Source organism: Coregonus lavaretus (genome assembly GCF_964263955.1).
Source record: "Coregonus lavaretus genome assembly, contig: HAP1_SCAFFOLD_491, whole genome shotgun sequence".
NCBI lineage: Eukaryota > Metazoa > Chordata > Actinopteri > Salmoniformes > Salmonidae > Coregonus > Coregonus lavaretus.
Genome location: NW_028165046.1, coordinates 305,839 through 327,500, shown reverse-complemented (window position 1 = coordinate 327,500; position 21,662 = coordinate 305,839). Strand labels below are relative to the sequence as shown.

General features: G+C 43.1%; 1 protein-coding gene across 1 annotated transcript in view; it reads right to left on the bottom strand.

The window, feature by feature from the left end:
- LOC311116357 (plasma membrane calcium-transporting ATPase 3-like) overlaps positions 1 to 21,662 on the bottom strand; it is a gene marked incomplete at both ends in the record, with an annotated part of 155,728 nt that overhangs the window by 24,636 nt on the left and 109,430 nt on the right. The window contains 2 exons of the mRNA XM_084191446.1: positions 10,452 to 10,505; positions 10,968 to 11,056. Coding sequence (XP_084047572.1) covers positions 10,452 to 10,505; positions 10,968 to 11,056 — 143 coding nt within the window. The remainder of the gene's footprint in view (positions 1 to 10,451; positions 10,506 to 10,967; positions 11,057 to 21,662) is intronic.

The window sequence follows — 21,662 nt, the reverse complement described above, 5'->3', positions numbered from 1 at the left end:
AATCGACCACACCCCAAACATTTCTTCAAGACAGCATGGCCACAAAATGGTTGCTCACAGAAATAAACCAACAGCACCATACAGCCTTTACACCACGTGTCCAGCTCGTTCCCCGGAGGGCCGAGTGTCTGCGGGGTTTCACTCCTCCCTTGGACTTGATTGATTAAGGTCACTGATTCATAACGATGCCCCCTCACCTGGTTGTCTAGGTCTTAATTGAAAGGAAAAACCAAAAACCAGCAGACACTAGGCCCTCCATGGAATGCGTTTGACACCCCTGCTATACACTCAAAGGATCTTCCAGGTACAAAGCTCTCACCTGAACATGAGCAAGGGGTGCTTTTATACATTTCCTGCATGTCCTAAAGGTGCCCAGGGAAACACTAACCCTCCTGCACACTGCAGTGATATGACCATAAACGTTGCACCTGAAAGAGCGCAGTGGATTCGCCACAAACGCTCTAACAGGATAACTGATATATCCTAACATGACCTTGTCAGGTAAAGACTGAGTCAAAACTCAAAAGGACTGACAGTGACTCCTCTGATTCATCAAGCTCACCACTGGGTCTGCGTCAACCAAACGGCGTGCGTCACAAACGCCAGGAATCTTCAACTTCAATTGCTCCACCTTCACACTACCCCAGAAATCTTTCTTTGATGATATGATATGTGACTTGAAGACCTTTCTGATTGTCTGAGAAGAGCAAGCCACTATCTGGGTATGTTGCGGCCGGCTATGACAGAGCCTGGATTTGAACCAGGATCTCTAGTGGCACGGCTAGCACTGCGATGCAGTGCCTTAGACCACTGCGCCACTCGGGAGGTTAAATACTAAATACAACACATTTAGGATGCTTAAGACAGAAGCTTATACTAAATAAAACAAATGATTTGAACAACAGTGCAGAAAGTGTGTTTTCACAAAAAAAATTCAAAATATTATGTCTTCAACAGGATTTGACCTCATACCCTCACATCCATGAATGTTCCATAGTTCTCTATCCTACCTGCTAAGCCACTGGTCAGGTGAAAGTTTGTGTACAAAATCCTAACTATATTCATAAGTACGGTGTCCACTAGAGGTCGCTGTTTGAAAGCAGCTTGGAATCAAAGAGAGCACCCGAACCACGGCGAAATCAGTGGGATCTCGCATTTTGCAACACAAGTTTTGAAAAAGCACGTGATCAAATGAAGCTTCGGACATCATTGATGACGTACTTCTGATAAGTGATAGAAGCATCCGCACACTGCTTCGAAGTTAGCTGCTTAGCGATTTCGACGCATGCCTCAGAGCTCTGGTATCAAAACGTAACATCACAACAAAAGAGGATAGGAAGAGGACTACCTCATCACTTGTTTTGTTGATATCAGCCGCTAATGGCAGCGAGATGCTAACTCAGTCAAACAGCTATTTGGAGTCTAGCGATCTGTTACCTTTGGTACTTGTAGTGTTAATGGTCATGTTAATAACTGTTGTATGTTATTGGATTTGCGTATTGTCATTGATTATTGCCGTTAACAGCCGATTTAGTTATGTATGTCCATTGCTGTTATTATTTGAACCTTTCTGTCTCCTGAATCTAGACTCTTAAACTGAACTGCATCTCTGCCTGCTCTGTAGTCCTGCAGTCAAATGACCCGGTGACCTCATGGATGGAATGTCATATTTTTCATCATTATTAAACATTTGGTTTTTTTAACGACGAAAATCCAAGCGGATTTTTTTTTTTTTTTCCATAAATTTCAACTCTATATCTGGCACAGTACAGGTGTCTTATTTTCTGTAAGCCCATAACCATGTGTGTGAGGTGGATACTTTTGTTTCAAAGTAGATTTGTTTAAGACTTACCAAGAAACACTCTGTGACCCTGATTTAGCCCGCTGCTGTAAAAGGTTAACTGGAGTCCCACAGTAGACGGGCATCACCATAACCCTTATCTAAATCTCAATCAGTCACACAATCTTCTTCAGTTACAAGATTGTGACTGGCTAGGAACCAACATTTCTCATGCAGGAAACGTATAAAAGCAACCCTGGGTCATGTTCAGGTCAGATCTTTGTACCTGGAAGGTCCTTGGTGTGTGTATAGGCTGTACGGTGCTGTTGGTTTATTTCTGTGAGCAACCATTTTGTGGCTGAGCAACCATTTTGTGGCTGAGCAACCATTTTGTGGCCATGCTGTCTTGAAGACATGTTCGGGGTGTGGTCGATGGTCCTGTATGGTATTTGTTCCGTTTGACCGCCAATCTTCAAGCTGTTCATTATGCCCCGGCAGTTTATAGGGCCCTCCAATTAGGTATTTCAGTAAAGTCATTTGTATTTCTAGAATATCTATTGTTTATGTAAATGCAGTGGTTAACTTTATTTTTCGACCATCAGAAGTACATTATTGTTTGTTACAACTTGTGAACTTGGTCAGCTGAATCTCTGTGAAAGCACGGCTGTATTTCAGAAAGCTCTCTAGAGGAAGTAACAGACCTAAGAAGTCATTTTGGTGTCCTCCTGTTAATAATGTGTGTTATGTGTCAAACAAGCAAAAGCAATCCTCTAAGCTTTAATAGATGCTGCTCGTTCTTTAACTGCCTCTACTGTTTCCCTTTAATGGGCCCAGAACCTGTCTAAAGTTTGCTCGTTCTTTATCTGCCGCTACTGTTTCCCTTTAATGGGCCCAGAACCTGTCTAAAGTTTGCTCGTTCTTTAACTGCCTCTACTGTTCCCTTTAATGGGCCCAGAACCTGTCTAAAGTTTACATGTTACAATTGTAATAACATTTCTATATGTTTGCTAAGGTGTCTGGTCCGTTGTATTGCTCAGAACTGTTGACCCAACTCAATAGGTGGCCTGTCACGAACTGTGTGTCTAATGTTCTGGTTGAGGTGTTCCCCTCATTAAACTAACTGGTGTAGTGTCTAATGTTCTGGTTGAGGTGTTCCCCTCATTAAACAGTAACTGGTGTAGTGTCTAATGTTCTGGTTGAGGTGTTCCCCTCATTAAACAGTAACTGGTGTAGTGTCTAATGTTCTGGTTGAGGTGTTCCCCTCATTAAACAGTAACTGGTGTAGTGTCTAATGTTCTGGTTGAGGTGTTCCCCTCATTAAACTAACTGGTAGAGTGTCTAATGTTCTGGTTGAGGTGTTCCCCTCATTAAACTAACTGGTAGAGTGTCTAATGTTCTGGTTGAGGTGTTCCCCTCATTAAACAGTAACTGGTGTAGTGTCTAATGTTCTGGTTGAGGTGTTCCCCTCATTAAACTAACTGGTAGAGTGTCTAATGTTCTGGTTGAGGTGTTCCCCTCATTAAACTAACTGGTAGAGTGTCTAATGTTCTGGTTGAGGTGTTCCCCTCATTAAACTAACTGGTAGAGTGTCTAATGTTCTGGTTGAGGTGTTCCCCTCATTAAACAGTAACTGGTATAGTGTCTAATGTTCTGGTTGAGGTGTTCCCCTCATTAAACAGTAACTGGTGTAGTGTCTAATGTTCTGGTTGAGGTGTTCCCCTCATTAAACTAACTGGTAGAGTGTCTAATGTTCTGGTTGAGGTGTTCCCCTCATTAAACTAACTGGTGTAGTGTCTAATGTTCTGGTTGAGGTGTTCCCCTCATTAAACAGTAACTGGTGTAGTGTCTAATGTTCTGGTTGAGGTGTTCCCCTCATTAAACAGTAACTGGTGTAGTGTCTAATGTTCTGGTTGAGGTGTTCCCCTCATTAAACTAACTGGTAGAGTGTCTAATGTTCTGGTTGAGGTGTTCCCCTCATTAAACTAACTGGTGTAGTGTCTAATGTTCTGGTTGAGGTGTTCCCCTCATTAAACAGTAACTGGCGTAGTCTTATAGTTGAGCATTTTAGCTAACCATAGTCAGCAGTTGTTGCTACAATGTACTACAGTAATATCTGCCAAAACACTAATATACTACAGTAATATCTGCCAGAACGCTAATATACTACAGTAATATCTGCCAGAACGCTAGTATACTACAGTAATATCTGCCAAAACGCTAGTATACTACAGTAATATCTGCCAAAACGCTAATATACTACAGTAATATCTGCCAAAACGCTAATATACTACAGTAATATATGCCAAAATGCTAGTATACTACAGTAATATCTGCCAAAACGCTAGTATACTACAGTAATATCTGCCAGAACGCTAGTATACTACAGTAATATCTGCCAAAACGCTAGTATACTACAGTAATATCTGCCAAAACGCTAGTATACTACAGTAATATCTGCCAAAACGCTAGTATACTACAGTAATATCTGCCAAAACGCTAGTATACTACAGTAATATCTGCCAAAACGCTAGTATACTACAGTAATATCTGCCAAAACGCTAATATACTACAGTAATATCTGCCAAAACGCTAGTATACTACAGTAATATCTGCCAAAACGCTAATATACTACAGTAATATCTGCCAGAACGCTAGTATACTACAGTAATATCTGCCAAAACGCTAGTATACTACAGTAATATCTGCCAAAACGCTAGTATACTACAGTAATATCTGCAAAAACACTACAGTAGTATATTCAGTGCATTCAGAAAGTATTCAGACCCCTTCCCTTTTTCCACTTTGTTACATTACAGCCTTATTCAAACATTTTCCTCATCAATCTACACACAATACCCCATAATGACAAAGCGAAAACAGGTTTTTATAAATGTTTGACATAAAAAATTAAGAGACCACTGCACATTTTTCTTAAATCAGCATCTCTACATGTGTGACAGCCATTCCATTCCAGTGTCTGTTGAATTCCAACACAGGCACACCTCATTCTACTGAATGAGGTACTGATTAGGTGATCACCTGAACCAAATCTTATTTAACGAGGAAAAGTATAAAAACCACTGCTGTGGTCATCACTATCCTCTTGCAATAGGACCAGCTGGATGGCAAAAACAGTGCTAATAGTACCTCAAAAGTAATATTAATCAAAAAAAGTACTATTGACCATGCCAAAAGAGTTGAAAAGGAAAGTGTGGAGAAGAAGGGTTCAATTCTGGCTTTACTGGCAGAGGGAAACAGTGAGCGTCAGGTTGCTTCCATCCTTAACATTTCAATGACGGCGGTTCTTAAGAACAAGTTCAAGCAGCAGACATTGGGGACAACAAAGCTACAGACCAGCAGAGGGTAAAAACGACTCTCTACTGACCGGGACGACCGCCAACTCATTCGAATGTCACTCAACAACCGTAGGATGACATCAAGTGACCTACAAAAAGAATGGCAAATGCCAGCTGGGGTGAAGTGCACGGCGAGGACGGTTCGAAACAGGCTCCTAGGGGCAGGGCTGCAAAAGGCCATAAGGATTGGACTGTAGAGGACTGGAGTAAGGTCATCTTCTCTGATGAGTCCAATTTTCAGCTTTGCCCAACATCTGGTCGTCTAATGGTTAGACAGAGACCTGGAGAGGCCTACAAGCCACAGTGTCTCGCTCCCACTGTGAAATTTGGTGGAGGATCGGTGATGATCTGGGGGTGCTTCAGCAAGGCTGGAATCGGGCAGATTTGTCTTTGTGAAGGACGCATGAATCAAGCCACGTACAAGGTTGTCCTGGAAGAAAACTTGCTTCCTTTTGCTCTGACATTGTTCCCCAACTATGAGGATTGGTTTTTCCAGCAGGACAATGCGCCATGCCACACAGCCAGGTCAATCAAGGTGTGTATGGAGGACCACCAGATCAAGACCCTGTCATGGCCAGCCCAATCTCCAGACCTGAACCCCATTGAAAACTTCTGGAATGTGATCAAGAGGAAGATGGATGGTCACAAGCCATCAAACAAAGTCGAGCTGCTTGAATTTCTGTGCCAGGAGTGGCATAAAGTCACCCAACATCAATGTGAAAGACTGGTGGAGAGCATGCCAAGACGCATGAAAGCTGTGATTGAAAATCAGGGTTATTCCACCAAATATTGATTTCTGAACTCTTCCTAAGTTAAAACATTACTATTGTGTTGTTTAAAAATGAACATGAACTTATTTTCTTTGCATTATTCGAGGTCTGACAACACTGCATCTTTTTTGTTATTTTGACCAGTTGTCATTTTCTGCAAATAAATGTTCTAAATGACAATATTTTTATTTGGAATTTGGGAGAAATCTTATCAGTAGTTTATAGAATAAAACAAAAATGTTATTTTTACCCCAACACATACAGTGAGGGAAAAAAGTATTTGATCCCATTTACATTTACATTTTACATTTTAGTCATTTAGCAGACGCTCTTATTTATTTTTACAGAGCGATTTACAGTTAGTGAGTGCATACATAATTTTTTTCATACTGGCCCCCCATGGGAATCGAACCCACAACCCTGGCATTGCAAACGCCATCCCTGCCGGCCAAACCCTCCCCTACCTTGGACGACGCTGAGCCAATTGTGCGCCGCCCCATGCGCCGATCCCCTGTTGATTTTGTACGTTTGCCCACTGACAAATACATGATCAGTCTATAATTTTAATGGTAGGTTTATTTGAACAGTGAGAGACAGAATAACAACAACAAAATCCAGAAAAACGCATGTCAAAAATTTTATAAATTGATTTGCATTTTAATGAGGGAAATAAGTATTTGACCCCTCTGCAAAACATGACTTAGTACTTGGTGGCAAAACCCTTGTTGGCAGTCACAGAGGTCAAACGTTTCTTGTAGTTGGCCACCAGGTTTGCACACATCTCAGGTGGGATTTTGTCCAACTCCTCTTTGCAGATCTTCTCCAAGTCATTAAGGTTTCGAGGCTGACGTTTGGCAACTCGAACCTTCAGCTCCCTCCACAGATCTTCTATGGGATTAAGGTCTGGAGACTGGCTAGGCCACTCCAGGACCTTAATGTGCTTCTTCTTGAGCCACTCCTTTGTTGCCTTGGCCATGTGTTTGGGTCATTGTCATGCTGGAATACCCATCCACGACCCATTTTCAATGCCCTGGTTGAGGGAAGGAGGTTCTCACCCAAGATTTGACGGTACATGGCGTCGTCCATCGTCCCTTTGATGCGGTGAAGTTGTCCTGTCCCCTTAGCAGAAAAACACCCCCAAAGCATAATGTTTCCACCTCCATCTTTGACGGTGGGGATGGTGTTCTTGGGGTCATAGGCAGCATTCCTCCTCCTCCAAACACGGTGAGTTGAGTTGATGCCAAAGAGCTCGATTTTGGTCTCATCTGACCACAACACTTTCACCCAGTTCTCCTCTGAATTATTCAGATGTTCATTGGCAAACTTCAGACGGCCCTGTATATGTGCTTTCTTGAGCAGGGGGACCTTGCGGGCGCTGCAGGATTTCAGTCCTTCACGGCCTAGTGTGTTACCAATTGTTTTCTTGGTGACTATGGTCCCAGCTGCCTTGAGATCATTGACAAGATCCTCCTGTGTAGTACTGGGCTGATTCCTCACCGTTCTCATGATCATTGCAACTCCACGAGGTGAGATCTTGCATGGAGCCACAGGCCGAGGGAGATTGACAGTTCTTTTGTCTTCCATTTGCGAATAATCGCACCAACTGTTGTCACCTTCTCACCAAGCTGCTTGGCGATGGTCTTGTAGCCCATTCCAGCCTTGTGTAGGTCTACAATCTTGTCCCTGACATCCTTGGAGAGCTCTTTGGTCTTGGCCATGGTGGAGAGTTTGGAATCTGATTGATTGATTGCTTCTGTGTACATGTGTCTTTTATACAGGTAACAAACTGAGATTAGGAGCACTCCCTTTAAGAGTGTGCTCCAAACTCAGCTCGTTACCTGTATAAAAGACACCTGGGAGCCAGAAATCTTTCTGATTGAGAGGGGGGTCAAATACTTATTTCCCTCATTAAAATGCAAATCAATTTATAACATTTTTGACATGCATTTTTCTGGATTTTTTTGTTGTTATTCTGTCTCTCACTGTTCAAATAAACCTACCATTAAAATTATAGACTGATCATTTCTTTGTCAGTGGGCAAACGTACAAAATCAGCAGGGGATCAAATACTTTTTCCCTCACTGTACCTATAAATAGTAAAACCAGAGAAACTGATAATTTTGCAGTGGTCTCTGAATTTTTTCCAGAGCTGTATATATAAATAAATAGATTGAGCTCAGGTGCATCCTGTTTCCATTGATCATCCTTGAGATGTTTCTACAACTTGATTGGAGTCCACCTGTGGTAAATTCAATTGATTGGACATGATTTGGAAAGGCACACACGTCTATATAAGGTCCCACAGTTGACAGGGCATGTCAGAGCAAAAACCAAGCCATGAGGTCGAAGGAATTGTCCGTAGAGAATACTTTCTGAATGTAAATATAGTAATACTACAGTATTTAGGCCATAGTATATTTTCATGTGCTGTAAATGTTCAACATGTTTGAACTAGGACCATAATGGAAATAAATTAAAAGCTGCAATAACTTTTTGGGTGTTCCGACCAAATTCACATAGATCTGTCATTCTCACTGAAAGCCAGTCTAAGAAGCAGTAGATCTGTTCTATGTGAGCTATTTCTATGCTTCCCGTCGTTAAGTTTAGTTTTTGCATCTTTTACTTTCGGTTTTGTACACCAGCGTCAAACAGATTAAAATACAATATTTTTGGATATGGAAAATATATTTCGCAGCGGTTTAGACGGTACATTCTCTATGCTGTACTTGCTTGTTTTGTCACAAACTGAAATTGGGCGAGCTATTAGATTTTTGGCAACCAGGAAATGGCGGAGCGACGTCTGCATAGTACATCTTTAAAACTTTTTTGTGTTATTCTCGACAAATGTCTAAATGAATTGTTTTCACATTTATGGTTGTATTGTGTTTTTAAATACTCAAATAAAATCAATCAATCAAAGTATGTAATCGAGGGATACTAATGTGTAGTATTCTACAATATACTACAACATTATATAGTACATTGCCTTCAGAAAGTATTCACACCCCAAAACTTCCACATTTTGTTGGGTTACAGCCTGAATTTAAAATGGATTAAATTGTTTGTTTTTTGTCACTGGCCTACACACAATACCCCATAATGTTAAAGTGGAATTATGATTTTCAATATTTTTACTAATTAATAAAATGCTGAAATGTCTGGAGTCAATAAGTATTCAACCCCTTTGTGATTTCAATCCTAAATAAGTTCAGGTGTAAAATGACTAAAATGTAAATGTAAATGTAAAAATGTGCTTAACAAGTCACATAATAAGTTGCATGGACTCACTCTGTCTGCAATAATAGTGTTTAACATGATTTCTGAATGACTGCCTCATCTCTGTACCCCACACATACAATTGGTGGTCCTCTGTAGCTCAGCTGGTAGAGCACGGCGCTTGTAACGCCAAGGTAGTGGGTTCGATCCCCGGGACCACCCATACACAAAAATGCATGCACGCATGACTGTAAGTCGCTTTGGATAAAAGCGTCTGCTAAATGGCATATTATTATTATTAATTATCTGTAAGGTCCCTCAGTCAATTTAAAACACAGATTCAACCACAAAGACCAGGGAGGTTTTCCAATGCCCTGCAAAGAAGGGCACCTATTGGTAGATGGGTAAAAATAAAATAGCAGATATTGAATATCCCTTTGAGCATGGTGAAGTTATTAATTACACTTTGGATGGTGTATCAATACACCCAGTCACTACAAAGATACAGGCGTCCTTCCTAACTCAGTTCCGGGGAGGAAGGAAACCGCTCAGGGATTTCACCATGAGGCCAATGGTGACTTAAAAACAGAGTTTAATGGCTGTGATAGGAGAAGACTGTGGATGGATCAACATTGTAGTCACTCCACAATACTAACCTAAATGACAGAGTGAAAAGAAGGAAGCCTGTACAGAATAAAAATATTCCAAAACATGCATCCTGTTTGCAACAAGGCACTAAAGTAATTCTGCAAAAAAATGTGGCAAAGCAATTAACATTTTGTTCTGAATACAAAGTGTGATGTGTGAATACTTACGTAAATGAGATATTTCTGTATTTCATTTTCAATATCTTTGCAAAAAGGTGTAAAAATATGTTTTCCCTTTGTCATTATTGTGTGTAGATGGGTGAGAGAAAAAAAGAATCAATTTAGTAAATTTTAAATTCACAACAAAATGTGGAAGAAGTAAGGAGTATAAATGCTTTCTGAAAGGCATTGTAAGCACTACACGACTACAGTGTGAAGTATAGGATTCTACAGTATATATCGTACTATAGTAAACTGAAGTATGTTCCAATGTGGGATGGCCCAATCCCAAATTGACCCCTACGCCCTACACAACCGTGAAGATCTGATTTGACAGGTGTTAGTGATAGTGTTAGTGATTGGCCATGTGGAAGTTTCAACATATTGCTACCTGCTACTGTTATACCTCTCAGATCTCTAACAAAGTACACTTTGACCCGTACTCATCCTCACATACCTTGACAGAGTAGGCCAGGGAGATGGTGACAGCGAGAGGCAGGCCTTCGGGTACTTCCTCACCTACCTTGACAGAGTAGGCCAGGGAGATGGTGACAGCGAGAGGCAGGCCTTCGGGTACTTCCTCACCTACCTTGACAGAGTAGGCCAGGGAGATGGTGACAGCGAGAGGCAGGCCTTCGGGTACTTCCTCACCTACCTTGACAGAGTAGGCCAGGGAGATGGTGACAGCGAGAGGCAGGCCTTCGGGTACTTCCTCACCTACTTTGACAGAGTAGGCCAGGGAGATGGTGACAGCGAGAGGCAGGCCTTCGGGTACTTCCTCACCTACCTTGACAGAGTAGGCCAGGGAGATGGTGACAGCGAGAGGCAGGCCTTTGGGTACTTCCTCACCTACTTTGACAGAGTAGGCCAGGGAGATGGTGACAGCGAGAGGCAGGCCTTCGGGTACTTCCTCACCTACTTTGACAGAGTAGGCCAGGGAGATGGTGACAGCGAGAGGCAGGCCTTCGGGTACTTCCTCACCTACCTTGACAGAGTAGGCCAGGGAAATGGTGACAGCGAGAGGCAGGCCTTCGGGTACAGCCACAACCAACACAGTCACTCCGATGATAAAGAATTTGACGAAGTACTGGACATAGACCGGAGTACACTCTGCTAGCCACACACGACCTGGAAACAACAATTTATTAAATATTATATTATTATTATTACTATGTACAGTGCATTCGGAAAGTATTCAGACCCCTTGACCTTTTCCACATTTTGTTACATTCCAGCCTTATTCTTAAAATGGATAAAATATTACATTGATTGGACATGATTTGGAAAGGCACACACCTGTCTATATAAGGTGCCACATTATGGGGTATTGTGTGTAGATTGATGAGGCGGAAAAAACTATTTAATCAATTTTAGAATAAGGCTGTAACGTAACAAAATGTGGAAAAAGTCAAGGGGTCTGAACACTTTCTGAATGCACTGTATACACGAGTACACTATGCTAGCCACACGACCTGGAAACAACAACATTTTAAAAAGTATTTGATCCCCTGCTGATTTTGTACGTTTGCCCACTGACAAAGAAATGATCAGTCTATAATTTAAATGGTAGGTTTATTTGAACAGTGAGAGACAGAATAACAACAAAAAAATCCAGAAAAAAGCATGTCAAAAATGTTATAAATTGATTTTCATTTTAATGAGGGAAATAAGTATTTGACCCCCTCTCAATCAGAAAGATTTCTGGCTCCCAGATGTCTTTTATACAGGTAACGAGCTGAGATTAGGAGCACACTCTTAAAGGGAGTGCTCCTAATCTCAGCTGGTTACCTGTATAAAAGACACCTGTCCACAGAAGCAATCAATCAATCAGATTCCAAACTCTCCACCATGGCCAAGACCAAAGAGCTCTCCAAGGATGTCAGGGACAAGATTGTAGACCTACACAAGGCTGAAATGGGCTACAAGACCATCGCCAAGCAGCTTGGTGAGAAGGTGATAACAGTTGGTGCGAAGAAACACAAAAGAACTGTCAATCTCCCTCGGCCTGGGGCTCCATGCAAGATCTCACCTCGTGGAGTTGCAATGATCATGAGAATGGTGAGGAATCAGCCCAGAACTACACGGGAGGATCTTGTCAATGATCTCAAGACAGCTGGGACCATAGTCACCAAGAAAACAATTGGTAACACACTAGGCCGTGAAGGACTGAAATCCTGCAGCGCCCGCAAGGTCCCCCTGCTCAAGAAAGCACATATACAGGGCCGTCTGAAGTTTGCCGATGAACATCTGAATGATTCAGAGGAGAACTGGGTGAAAGTGTTGTGGTCAGATGAGACCAAAATGGAGCTCTTTGGCATCAACTCAACTCGCCGTGATTGGAGGAGGAGGAATGCTGCCTATGACCCCAAGAACACCATCCCCACTGTCAAACATGGAGGTGGAAACATTATGCTTTGGAAGTGTTTTTCTGCTAAGGGGACAGGACAACTTCACTGCATCAAAGGGACGATGGACGGGGCTATGTACCGTCAAATCTTGGGTGAGAACCTCCTTCCCTCAGCCAGGGCATTGAAAATGGGTCGTGGATGGGTATTCCAGCATGACAATGACCCAAAACACACGGCCAAGGCAACAAAGGAGTGGCTCAAGAAGAGGCACATTAAGGTCCTGGAGTGGCCTAGCCAGTCTCCAGACCTTAATCCCATAGAAAATCTGTGGAGGGAGCTGAAGGTTTGAGTTGCCAAACGTCAGCCTCGAAACCTTAATGACTTGGAGAAGATCTGCAAAGAGGAGTGGGACAAAATCCCTCCTGAGATGTGTGCAAACCTGGTGGCCAACTACAAGAAACGTCTGACCTCTGTGACTGCCAACAAGGGTTTTGCCACCAAGTACGTCATGTTTTGCAGAGGGGTCAAATACTTATTTCCCTCATTAAAATGCAAATTAATTTATAACATTTTTGACATGCGTTTTTCTGGATTTTGTTGTTGTTATTCTGTCTCTCACTGTTCAAATAAACCTACCATTAAAATTATAGACTGATCATGTCTTTGTCAGTGGGCAAACGTACAAAATCAGCAGGGGATCAAATACTTTTTTCCCCTCACTGTATACAGTATATAGCCACACATGACCTGGAAACAACAACATATTAAATATTATATTAATAAATATTAATATTATATATACAGGAGTACACCCTGCTAGCCACACACAACCTGGAAACAACAACATATTAAATATTATATTAATAAATATTAATATATATATATACAGGAGTACACCCTGCTAGCCACTCACAACCTGGAAACAACAACATATTAAATATTATATTAATAAATATTAATATATATATACAGGAGTACACCCTGCTAGCCACACACAACCTGGAAACAACAACATAATAAATATTAATATATATATATACAGGAGTACACCCTGCTAGCCACTCACAACCTGGAAACAACAACATATTAAATATTATATTAATAAATATTAATATATATATATATATATATATATATATATACAGGAGTACACCCTGCTAGCCACACACAGCCTGGAAACAACAACATATTAAATATTATATTAATAAATATTAATATATATATATACAGGAGTACACCCTGCTAGCCACACACAACCTGGAAACAACAACATATTAAATATTATATTAATAAATATTAATATATATATACACAGGAGTACACCCTGCTAGCCACACACAACCTGGAAACAACAACATATTAAATATTATATTAATCAATATTAATATATATATATACACAGGAGTACACCCTGCTAGCCACACACAACCTGGAAACAACAACATATTAAATATTATATTAATAAATTGTAATATATATATATATACAGGAGTACACCCTGCTAGCCACACACAACCTGGAAACAACAACATATTAAATATTATATTTATTGAATGATTGACACGCTTGATTAAGACGGGCAATAATGACTGTATAAAATACATCTTTAAAATACTGAGCTAAATTTTATGCAAAAAAAGGTGATCTTATTTTATACTAATACAATTGTTCAGAGAAAGTGATTTTGTTTAAGTAATAGTATTTTTTCTCAAAAAGGTAGGGGTCAAAATTAATGACACCCCTAAAGATTCTTATAAATAAAGTAGTCACAGTGTAGTATTTGGTTTGATATACTACATCAAGCTTGTGTCTCAAAAAACGTTCTTCTATTTTCACCACCGGAATTATGGCTGCAGTAGTTGGGGGTGGCGCGAAAGAGATGTGTTTTGATGAATAAACAAGTTGTGGGTGTGTCGAGGCTTGGCCCCTCACTGGCCTATCAGAACATGCTCCATAGCTAATTATGTGGTTGTTTTAAGTATTTACAAAGTTCTTGAAATGTTCCATATTGACTGACCTTCATGTCTTAAAGTAATGGACTGTCGTTTCTCTTTGCTTATTTGAGCTGTTCTTGCCATAATATGGACTTGGTCTTTTACCAAATAGGGCTATCTTCTGTATATCCCCCCTTTCTCCTCCCTGCTGAATCCTCCTCCCCTCCCTCTCTGTGGATGACTTCGTCAACCATTTTGAAAAGAAGGTTGACGACATCCGATCCTCGTTTGTTAAGTCAAATGACACTGCTGGTCCTGCTCACACTGCCCTACCCTATGCTTTGACTTCTTTCTCCCCTCTCTCTCCAGATAAAATCTTGCGACTTGTGACGGCAGGCCGCCCAACAACCTGCCCGCTTGACCCTATCCCCTCCTCTCTTCTCCAGACCATCTCCGGTGACCTTCTCCCTTACCTCACCTCGCTGATCAACTCATCCTTGACCGCTGGCTATGTCCCTTCCGTCTTCAAGAGAGCGAGCGAGAGTTGCACCCCTTCTCAAAAAACCAACACTCGATCCCTCTGATGTCAACAACTACAGACCAGTATCCCTTCTTTCTTTTCTCTCCAAAACTATTGAGCGTGCCGTCTTTAGCCAACTCTCTTGCTATCTCTCTCAGAATTACCTTCTTGATCCAAACCAGTCAGGTTTCAAGACTGGTCATTCAACTGAGACTGCTCTTCTCTGTGTCACGGAGGCTCTCCGCACTGCTAAAGCTAACTCTCTCTCCTCTGCTCTTGTCCTTCTAGACCTGTCTGCTGCCTTTGATACTGTGAACCATCAGATCCTCCTCTCCACCCTCTCCGAGCTGGGCATCTCCGGCGCGGCTCACTCTTGGATTGCGTCCTACCTGACCGGTCGCTTCTACCAAGTGGCGTGGCGAGAAGCTGTCTCCGCACCACGTGCTCTCACCACTGGTGTCCCCCAGGGCTCAGTTCTAGGCCCTCTCCTATTCTCCCTATACACCAAGTCACTTGTGTCTGTCATATCCTCACATGGCCTCTCCTATCATTGCTACGCTGACGACACACAACTAATCTTCTCCTTTCCCCCTTCTGATAACCAGGTGGTGAATCGCATCTCTGCATGTCTGGCAGACATATCAGTATGGATGACGGATCACCACCTCAAGCTGAACCTCGGCAAGACGGAGCTGCTCTTCCTCCCGGGGAAGGACTGCCCGTTCCATGATCTCGCCATCACGGTTGACAACTCCGTTGTGTCCTCCTCCCAGAGTGCGAAGAGCCTTGGCGTGACCCTGGACAACACCCTGTCGTTCTCCGCTAACATCAAGGCGGTGACCCGATCCTGTAGGTTCATGCTCTACAACATTCGGAGAGTACGACCCTGCCTTACACAGGAAGCGGCACAGGTCCTAATCCAGGCATTTGTCATCTCCCGTCTGGATTACTGCAACTCGCTGTTGGCTGGGCTCCCTGCCTGTGCCATTAAACCCCTACAACTCATCCAGAATTCTGCAGCCCGTCTGGTGTTCAACCTTCCCAAGTTCTCTCACGTCACCCCGCTCCTCCGTACACTCCACTGGCTTCCAGTTGAAGCTCGCATCTGCTACAAGACCATGGTGCTTGCCTACGGAGCTGTGAGGGGAACGGCACCTCCGTACCTTCAGGCTCTGATCAGTCCCTACACCCAAACGAGGGCATTGCGTTCATCCACCTCTGGCCTGCTGGCTCCCCTACCTCTGCGGAAGCATAGTTCCCGCTCAGCCCAGTCAAAACTGTTCGCTGCTCTGGCACCCCAATGGTGGAACAAGCTCCCTCACGACGCCAGGACAGCGGAGTCACTCACCACCTTCCGGAGACATTTGAAACCCCACCTCTTTAAGGAATACCTGGGATAGGATAAAGTAATCCTTCTACCCCCCCCTTACCCCAACCCAAAAAAAAAAAAAAAAACATTGTAAAGTGGTGTTCCCACTGGCTATAAGGTGAATGCACCTATTTGTAAGTCGCTCTGGATAAGAGCGTCTGCTAAATGACGTAATTGTAAATGTACTTTGTCACAACACAACTGATTGGCTCAAACGCATTAAGAAGGAAAGAAATTCCACAAATTAACTTTTAAGAAGGCACACCTGTTAATTGAAATCCATTCCAGGTGACTACCTCTTGAAGCTGGTTGAGAGAATGCCAGGAGTGTGCAAAGCTGTCATCAAGGCAAAGGGTGGCTATTTGAAGAATCTCAAATATAAAATATATTCAGATTTGTTTAACACTTTTTGGGGGGTTACTACATGATTCCATGTATTATTTCATGTTTTTGATGTCTTCATTTTTATTCTACAATGTAAAAAATGGTAAAAATAAAGAGAAACCCTTGAATCAGTAGGTGTGTCCAACCTTTTGACTGGTAATGTAGTATGGGGTCAGAAGCATGAATAAATCTCATTCCAAAAGGCAATGTGTGCACACTTACCCTTGAATTTTTCCACATTTCTATCTTACAGCCTTATTCTAAAATGGATTAAATTGTTTTTTCCCCCCTCATCAATCTACACACAATACCCCATAATGACAAAGCAAAAGCAAATATCACATTTACATAAGTATTCAGACCCTTTACTCAGTACTTTGTTGAAGCACCTTTGGCAGCGATTACAGCCTTGAGTCTTCTTGGGTATGACGCTACAAGCTTGGCACACCTGTATTTGGGGAGTTTCTCCCATTCATCTCTGCAGATCCTCTCAAGCTCTGTCAGGTTGGATGGGGAGCGTCGCTGCACAGCTATTTTCAGGTCTCTCCGGAGATGTTAGATCGGGTTCAAGTCCAGGCTCTGGCTGGGCCACTAAAGGACGTTCAGAGACTTGTCCCAAAGCCACTCCTGCGTTGTCTTGGCTGTGTGTTTAGGGTCGTTGTCCTGTTGGATGGTGAACTTTCACCCCAGTCTGAGAACCTGCTCCAGAGAGCTCAGGACTTCATCAAGGATCTCTCTGTACTTTGCTCCGTTCATCTTTCCCTTGATCCTGACTAGTCTCCCAGTCCCTGCCGCTGAAAAACAACCCCACAACATGATGCTGCCACCACCATGCTTCACAGTAGGGATGGTGCCAGGTTTCCTCCAGACGTGGCGCTTGGCATTCAGGCGAAAGACCTCAATCTTGGTTTCATCAGACCAGATAATCTTGTTTCTCATGGTCTGAGAGTCTTTAGGTGCCTTTTGGCAAACTCCAAGCGGGCTTTCATGTGCCTTTTACTGAGGAGTGGCTTCCGTCTGGCCACTACCATAAAGGCCTGATTGGTGGAGTGCTGCAGAGATGGTTGTCCACCTGGAAGGTTCTCCCATCTCCACAGAGGAACTCTGGAGCTCTGTTAGAGTGATCGGGTTCTTGGTCACCTCCCTGACCAAGGCCCTTCTCCCCCGATTGCTCATTTTGGCCAGGTGGCCAGCTCTAGGAAGAGACTTGGTGGCTCCAAACTTCTTCCATTTAAGAATGATGGAGGCCATTGTGTTCTTGGGGACCTTCAATGCTGCAGAAATGTTTTGGTACCCTTCCCCAGAGCTGTACCTCGACACAATCCTGTCTCGGAGCTCTACGGACAATTCCTTCGACCTCATGGCTTGGTTTTTGTCTGACATGCACTGTCAACTGTGGGACCTTATATAGACAGGTGTGTGCCTTTCCAAATCATGTCCAATCAATTGAGTTTACCACATGTGGACTCCAATCAAGTTGTAGAAATATCTCAAGTATGATCAATGGAAACAGGATGCATTTGAGCTCAATTTCGAGTCTCATCGCAAAGGGTCTGAATACTTCTGTAAATAAGGTATTCTGTTTTTGATTTTTTGATACATTTGCAAAAATGTCTGAACCTGTTTTCGCTTTGTCATTATGGGGTATTGTGTGTAGATTGAGGATTCGATTTCATTTAATCAATTTCAGAATAAGGCTGTAATGTAACGAAGTGGAAAAAGTCAAGGGGTCTGAATACTTTCCGAAGGCACTGTAGTCCTAAGGGCTCTTTGGCCGGTGGATGTTTGTATCCGTTGAATACAGTTTATTACATTTGACATTTGAGTCATTTAGCAGATGCTCTTATCCAGAGCGACAAACAGTTAGTGCATTCATCTTAAGATAGCTAGGTGGGACAACCACATATCTCAGTCATAGTAAGTACATTTTTCCTCAGTAAAGTAGCTATCAGCAAAGTGTAGGGGGAGGAGTCAGTGATTGTAGGGGGAGGGGAGGAGTCAGTGCTCGCGGAGGGAGGGGAGGAGTCAGTGCTCGCGGGGGGAGGGGAGGAGTCAGTGCTCGCAGGGAAGGGGGGAGTCAGTGCTCGCGGGGAAGGGGGGAGTCAGTGCTCGAGGGGGGAGGGGAGGAGTCAGTGCTAGTAGGGGGAGGGGAGGAGTCAGTGCTAGTAGGTTGAGGGGAGGAGTCAGTGCTAGTAGGTTGAGGGGAAAGTCAAGTGCGAGTGTTAGTTTACAAAAGGCAATTTTATTACAAATATTTTATTTTGAGAGCTGGGTGCAGTGGGATTATTTAAGACACTCTCTGAAGTGGTAGGGTTTCAGATTTTTTTGGAAGATGGACAGGGAAGCTGGTTCCACCATTTGGGTGGCAGGACAGAGAAGAGCTTGCACTGGGCTGAGTGGGAGCTGCCCACTGTGGAGTTGTCAACCGTGATGGAGAGGTCTTGGAGCGGGCAGGACATCCCTGGAAGGAAGAGCAGCTCTGTCTTGTTGAGCTTGAGGTGGTGGGCCAACATCCAAGCTGAGACATCTGCCAGGCCACCTGGGTGTCAGAAGGGTGAAGGAGAAAAGTAGTTGAGTGTCATCCGAATAGCAATGATAGGAGAGACCATATGAGGATATGACGGAGCCGAGTGACTTGGTGTGCAGAGAGAAGAGGGCCTAGAACCGAGCCCTGGGGGACACCAGTAGTGAGAGTACATGGTGCAGACACAGATTGGAGCGGCCTGCCAGGTAGGATGCATTTCTAATATTGGATTATAATGATGACAGCGCTACGTGAGTTTGTATTTTGAATTTCGTGGTCGCACATTAAGATTCGTGGTTGCAACTACGATTCGCAAATGTGTAATTATATTTTGCAAGCTTGTACTTTGACATTTGAAGCATAATTTATTTTCAGAATTGTTACAAGTCCATTTACGTGTATGAATAGTCTGCTGTACATAAAAAATAGACTTGCGCTCTGAGTTCTGTCACGGTTGTCACGATACCAAGAGATTCGTAAAATTGTAGAAAGTTTTGTACATTTGTAGAAAGAGATTTGCAAGTAAAAAAAAAAAATTGATCTGGGGGCAGGAGCTTTTACTCCTGACCAATCAGTTCCCTCTGCCAAAACCACAGCCGCCTAAACTTTGGCTGGATTGTTCCATCAAACAAATCTCAGGAAGTAGCTACCCACATGAGCAATAGAGGATGAGGTAAATAAAACGTAAAGTATCTACTTTTTTAATCTGTGTAATTTTTTTTTTTTGTTGAAAGGCATGACTGTAGTTTGCTTATCATGTGAAATATAATTGTACATTTCAGACGAACTCCAGACCAGCCAATGCATTGACAGCCGCTATTGCGTTAGCTAGCTGGCCTCTGAAATTCATCCTAGCTTTACTATCAACTGGCTAGCTTCATCAGGCAGCTTTAGATGCAAGGGGAAAACAAATATATTTACTAGTTAACCATCTTATTGACAAAGTTGATATAAATGCCATTACTTAGCTAGCTATCTAGCTAAATTGAAACTGCTAGCTAGCTAACTCCCACCATCATCACTTCAGTGTAGCTAATGTTAGCAAGATTTATAGAAAATAAAAACGATATATTTGCTAGCTATATTTTGAAGACTTCTTACTGACTTTTGAACACTTGACAAACTACTTCATTCCACTGCCTGTATATTGATTAATTGGTGACTGAAAAAAAGTTGGCAAGAATAATTTCGCGAGGCTGTATTGGTTGGGTATCATTTGGCTGATGTGCACATTTACATGAGTGTTTAATTAGCCTAGCTAGCCAAGTTACTGACTGTTATTCATGTATTTGTTGTTATTGCATTTCAGGTGGAGATCACTAGAAAGCAGAAAGCTGCCAGACCACCACAGGACCCTAGAGGTATTACAGTCAATGCTTATAAACTGGAGATTGTATGTGAATTGCCTTTTATATCAATGACACTAACAAAATGGTTGGATTGTTCAGCAACATGTGCAGTAAATGCTAACACGGCTTTGGTGATGAAAGATACATCATGTATTTATTGTAATTTCAGGCCATGTCATCTCTCCATCAGGCCACTGCATGCTGTGACAAGGACCTGGATGGTGACACATATCTGCTTTCAGCTGCCTGCCTGAATTCTGGGGCCTTCAGTGGTACCTTCCCTTTGATGACAGTCTCTGGTGACTGCCTGAATACTGGGGCCTTCAGTGGTACCTTCCCTTTGATGACAGTCTCTGGTGACTGCCTGAATACTGGGGCCTTCAGTAGTACCTTCCCTTTGATGACAGTCTCTGGTGACTGCCTGAATACTGGGGCCTTCAGTGGTACCTTCCCTTTGATGACAGTCTCTGGTGACTGCCTGAATACTGGGGCCTTCAGTGGTACCTTCCCTTTGATGACAGTCTCTGGTGACTGCCTGAATACGGGGGCCTTCAGTGGTACCTTCCCTTTGATGACAGTCTCTGGTGACTGCCTGAATACTGGGGCCTTCAGTGGTACCTTCCCTTTGATGACAGTCTCTGGTGACTGCCTGAATACTGGGGCCTTCAGTAGTACCTTCCCTTTGATGACAGTCTCTGGTGACTGCCTGAATACTGGGGCCTTCAGTGGTACCTTCCCTTTGATGACAGTCTCTGGTGACTGCCTGAATACTGGGGCCTTCAGTGGTACCTTCCCTTTGATGACAGTCTCTGGTGACTGCCTGAATACGGGGGCCTTCAGTGGTACCTTCCCTTTGATGACAGTCTCTGGTGACTGCCTGAATACGGGGGCCTTCAGTGGTACCTTCCCTTTGATGACAGTCTCTGGTGACTGCCTGAATACTGGGGCCTTCAGTGGTACCTTCCCTTTGATGACAGTCTCTGGTGACTGCCTGAATACGGGGGCCTTCAGTGGTACCTTCCCTTTGATGACAGTCTCTGGTGACTGCCTGAATACTGGGGCCTTCAGTGGTACCTTCCCTTTGATGACAGTCTCTGGTGACTGCCTGAATACTGGGGCCTTCAGTAGTACCTTCCCTTTGATGACAGTCTCTGGTGACTGCCTGAATACTGGGGCCTTCAGTGGTACCTTCCCTTTGATGACAGTCTCTGGTGACTGCCTGAATACTGGGGCCTTCAGTGGTACCTTCCCTTTGATGACAGTCTCTGGTGACTGCCTGAATACGGGGGCCTTCAGTGGTACCTTC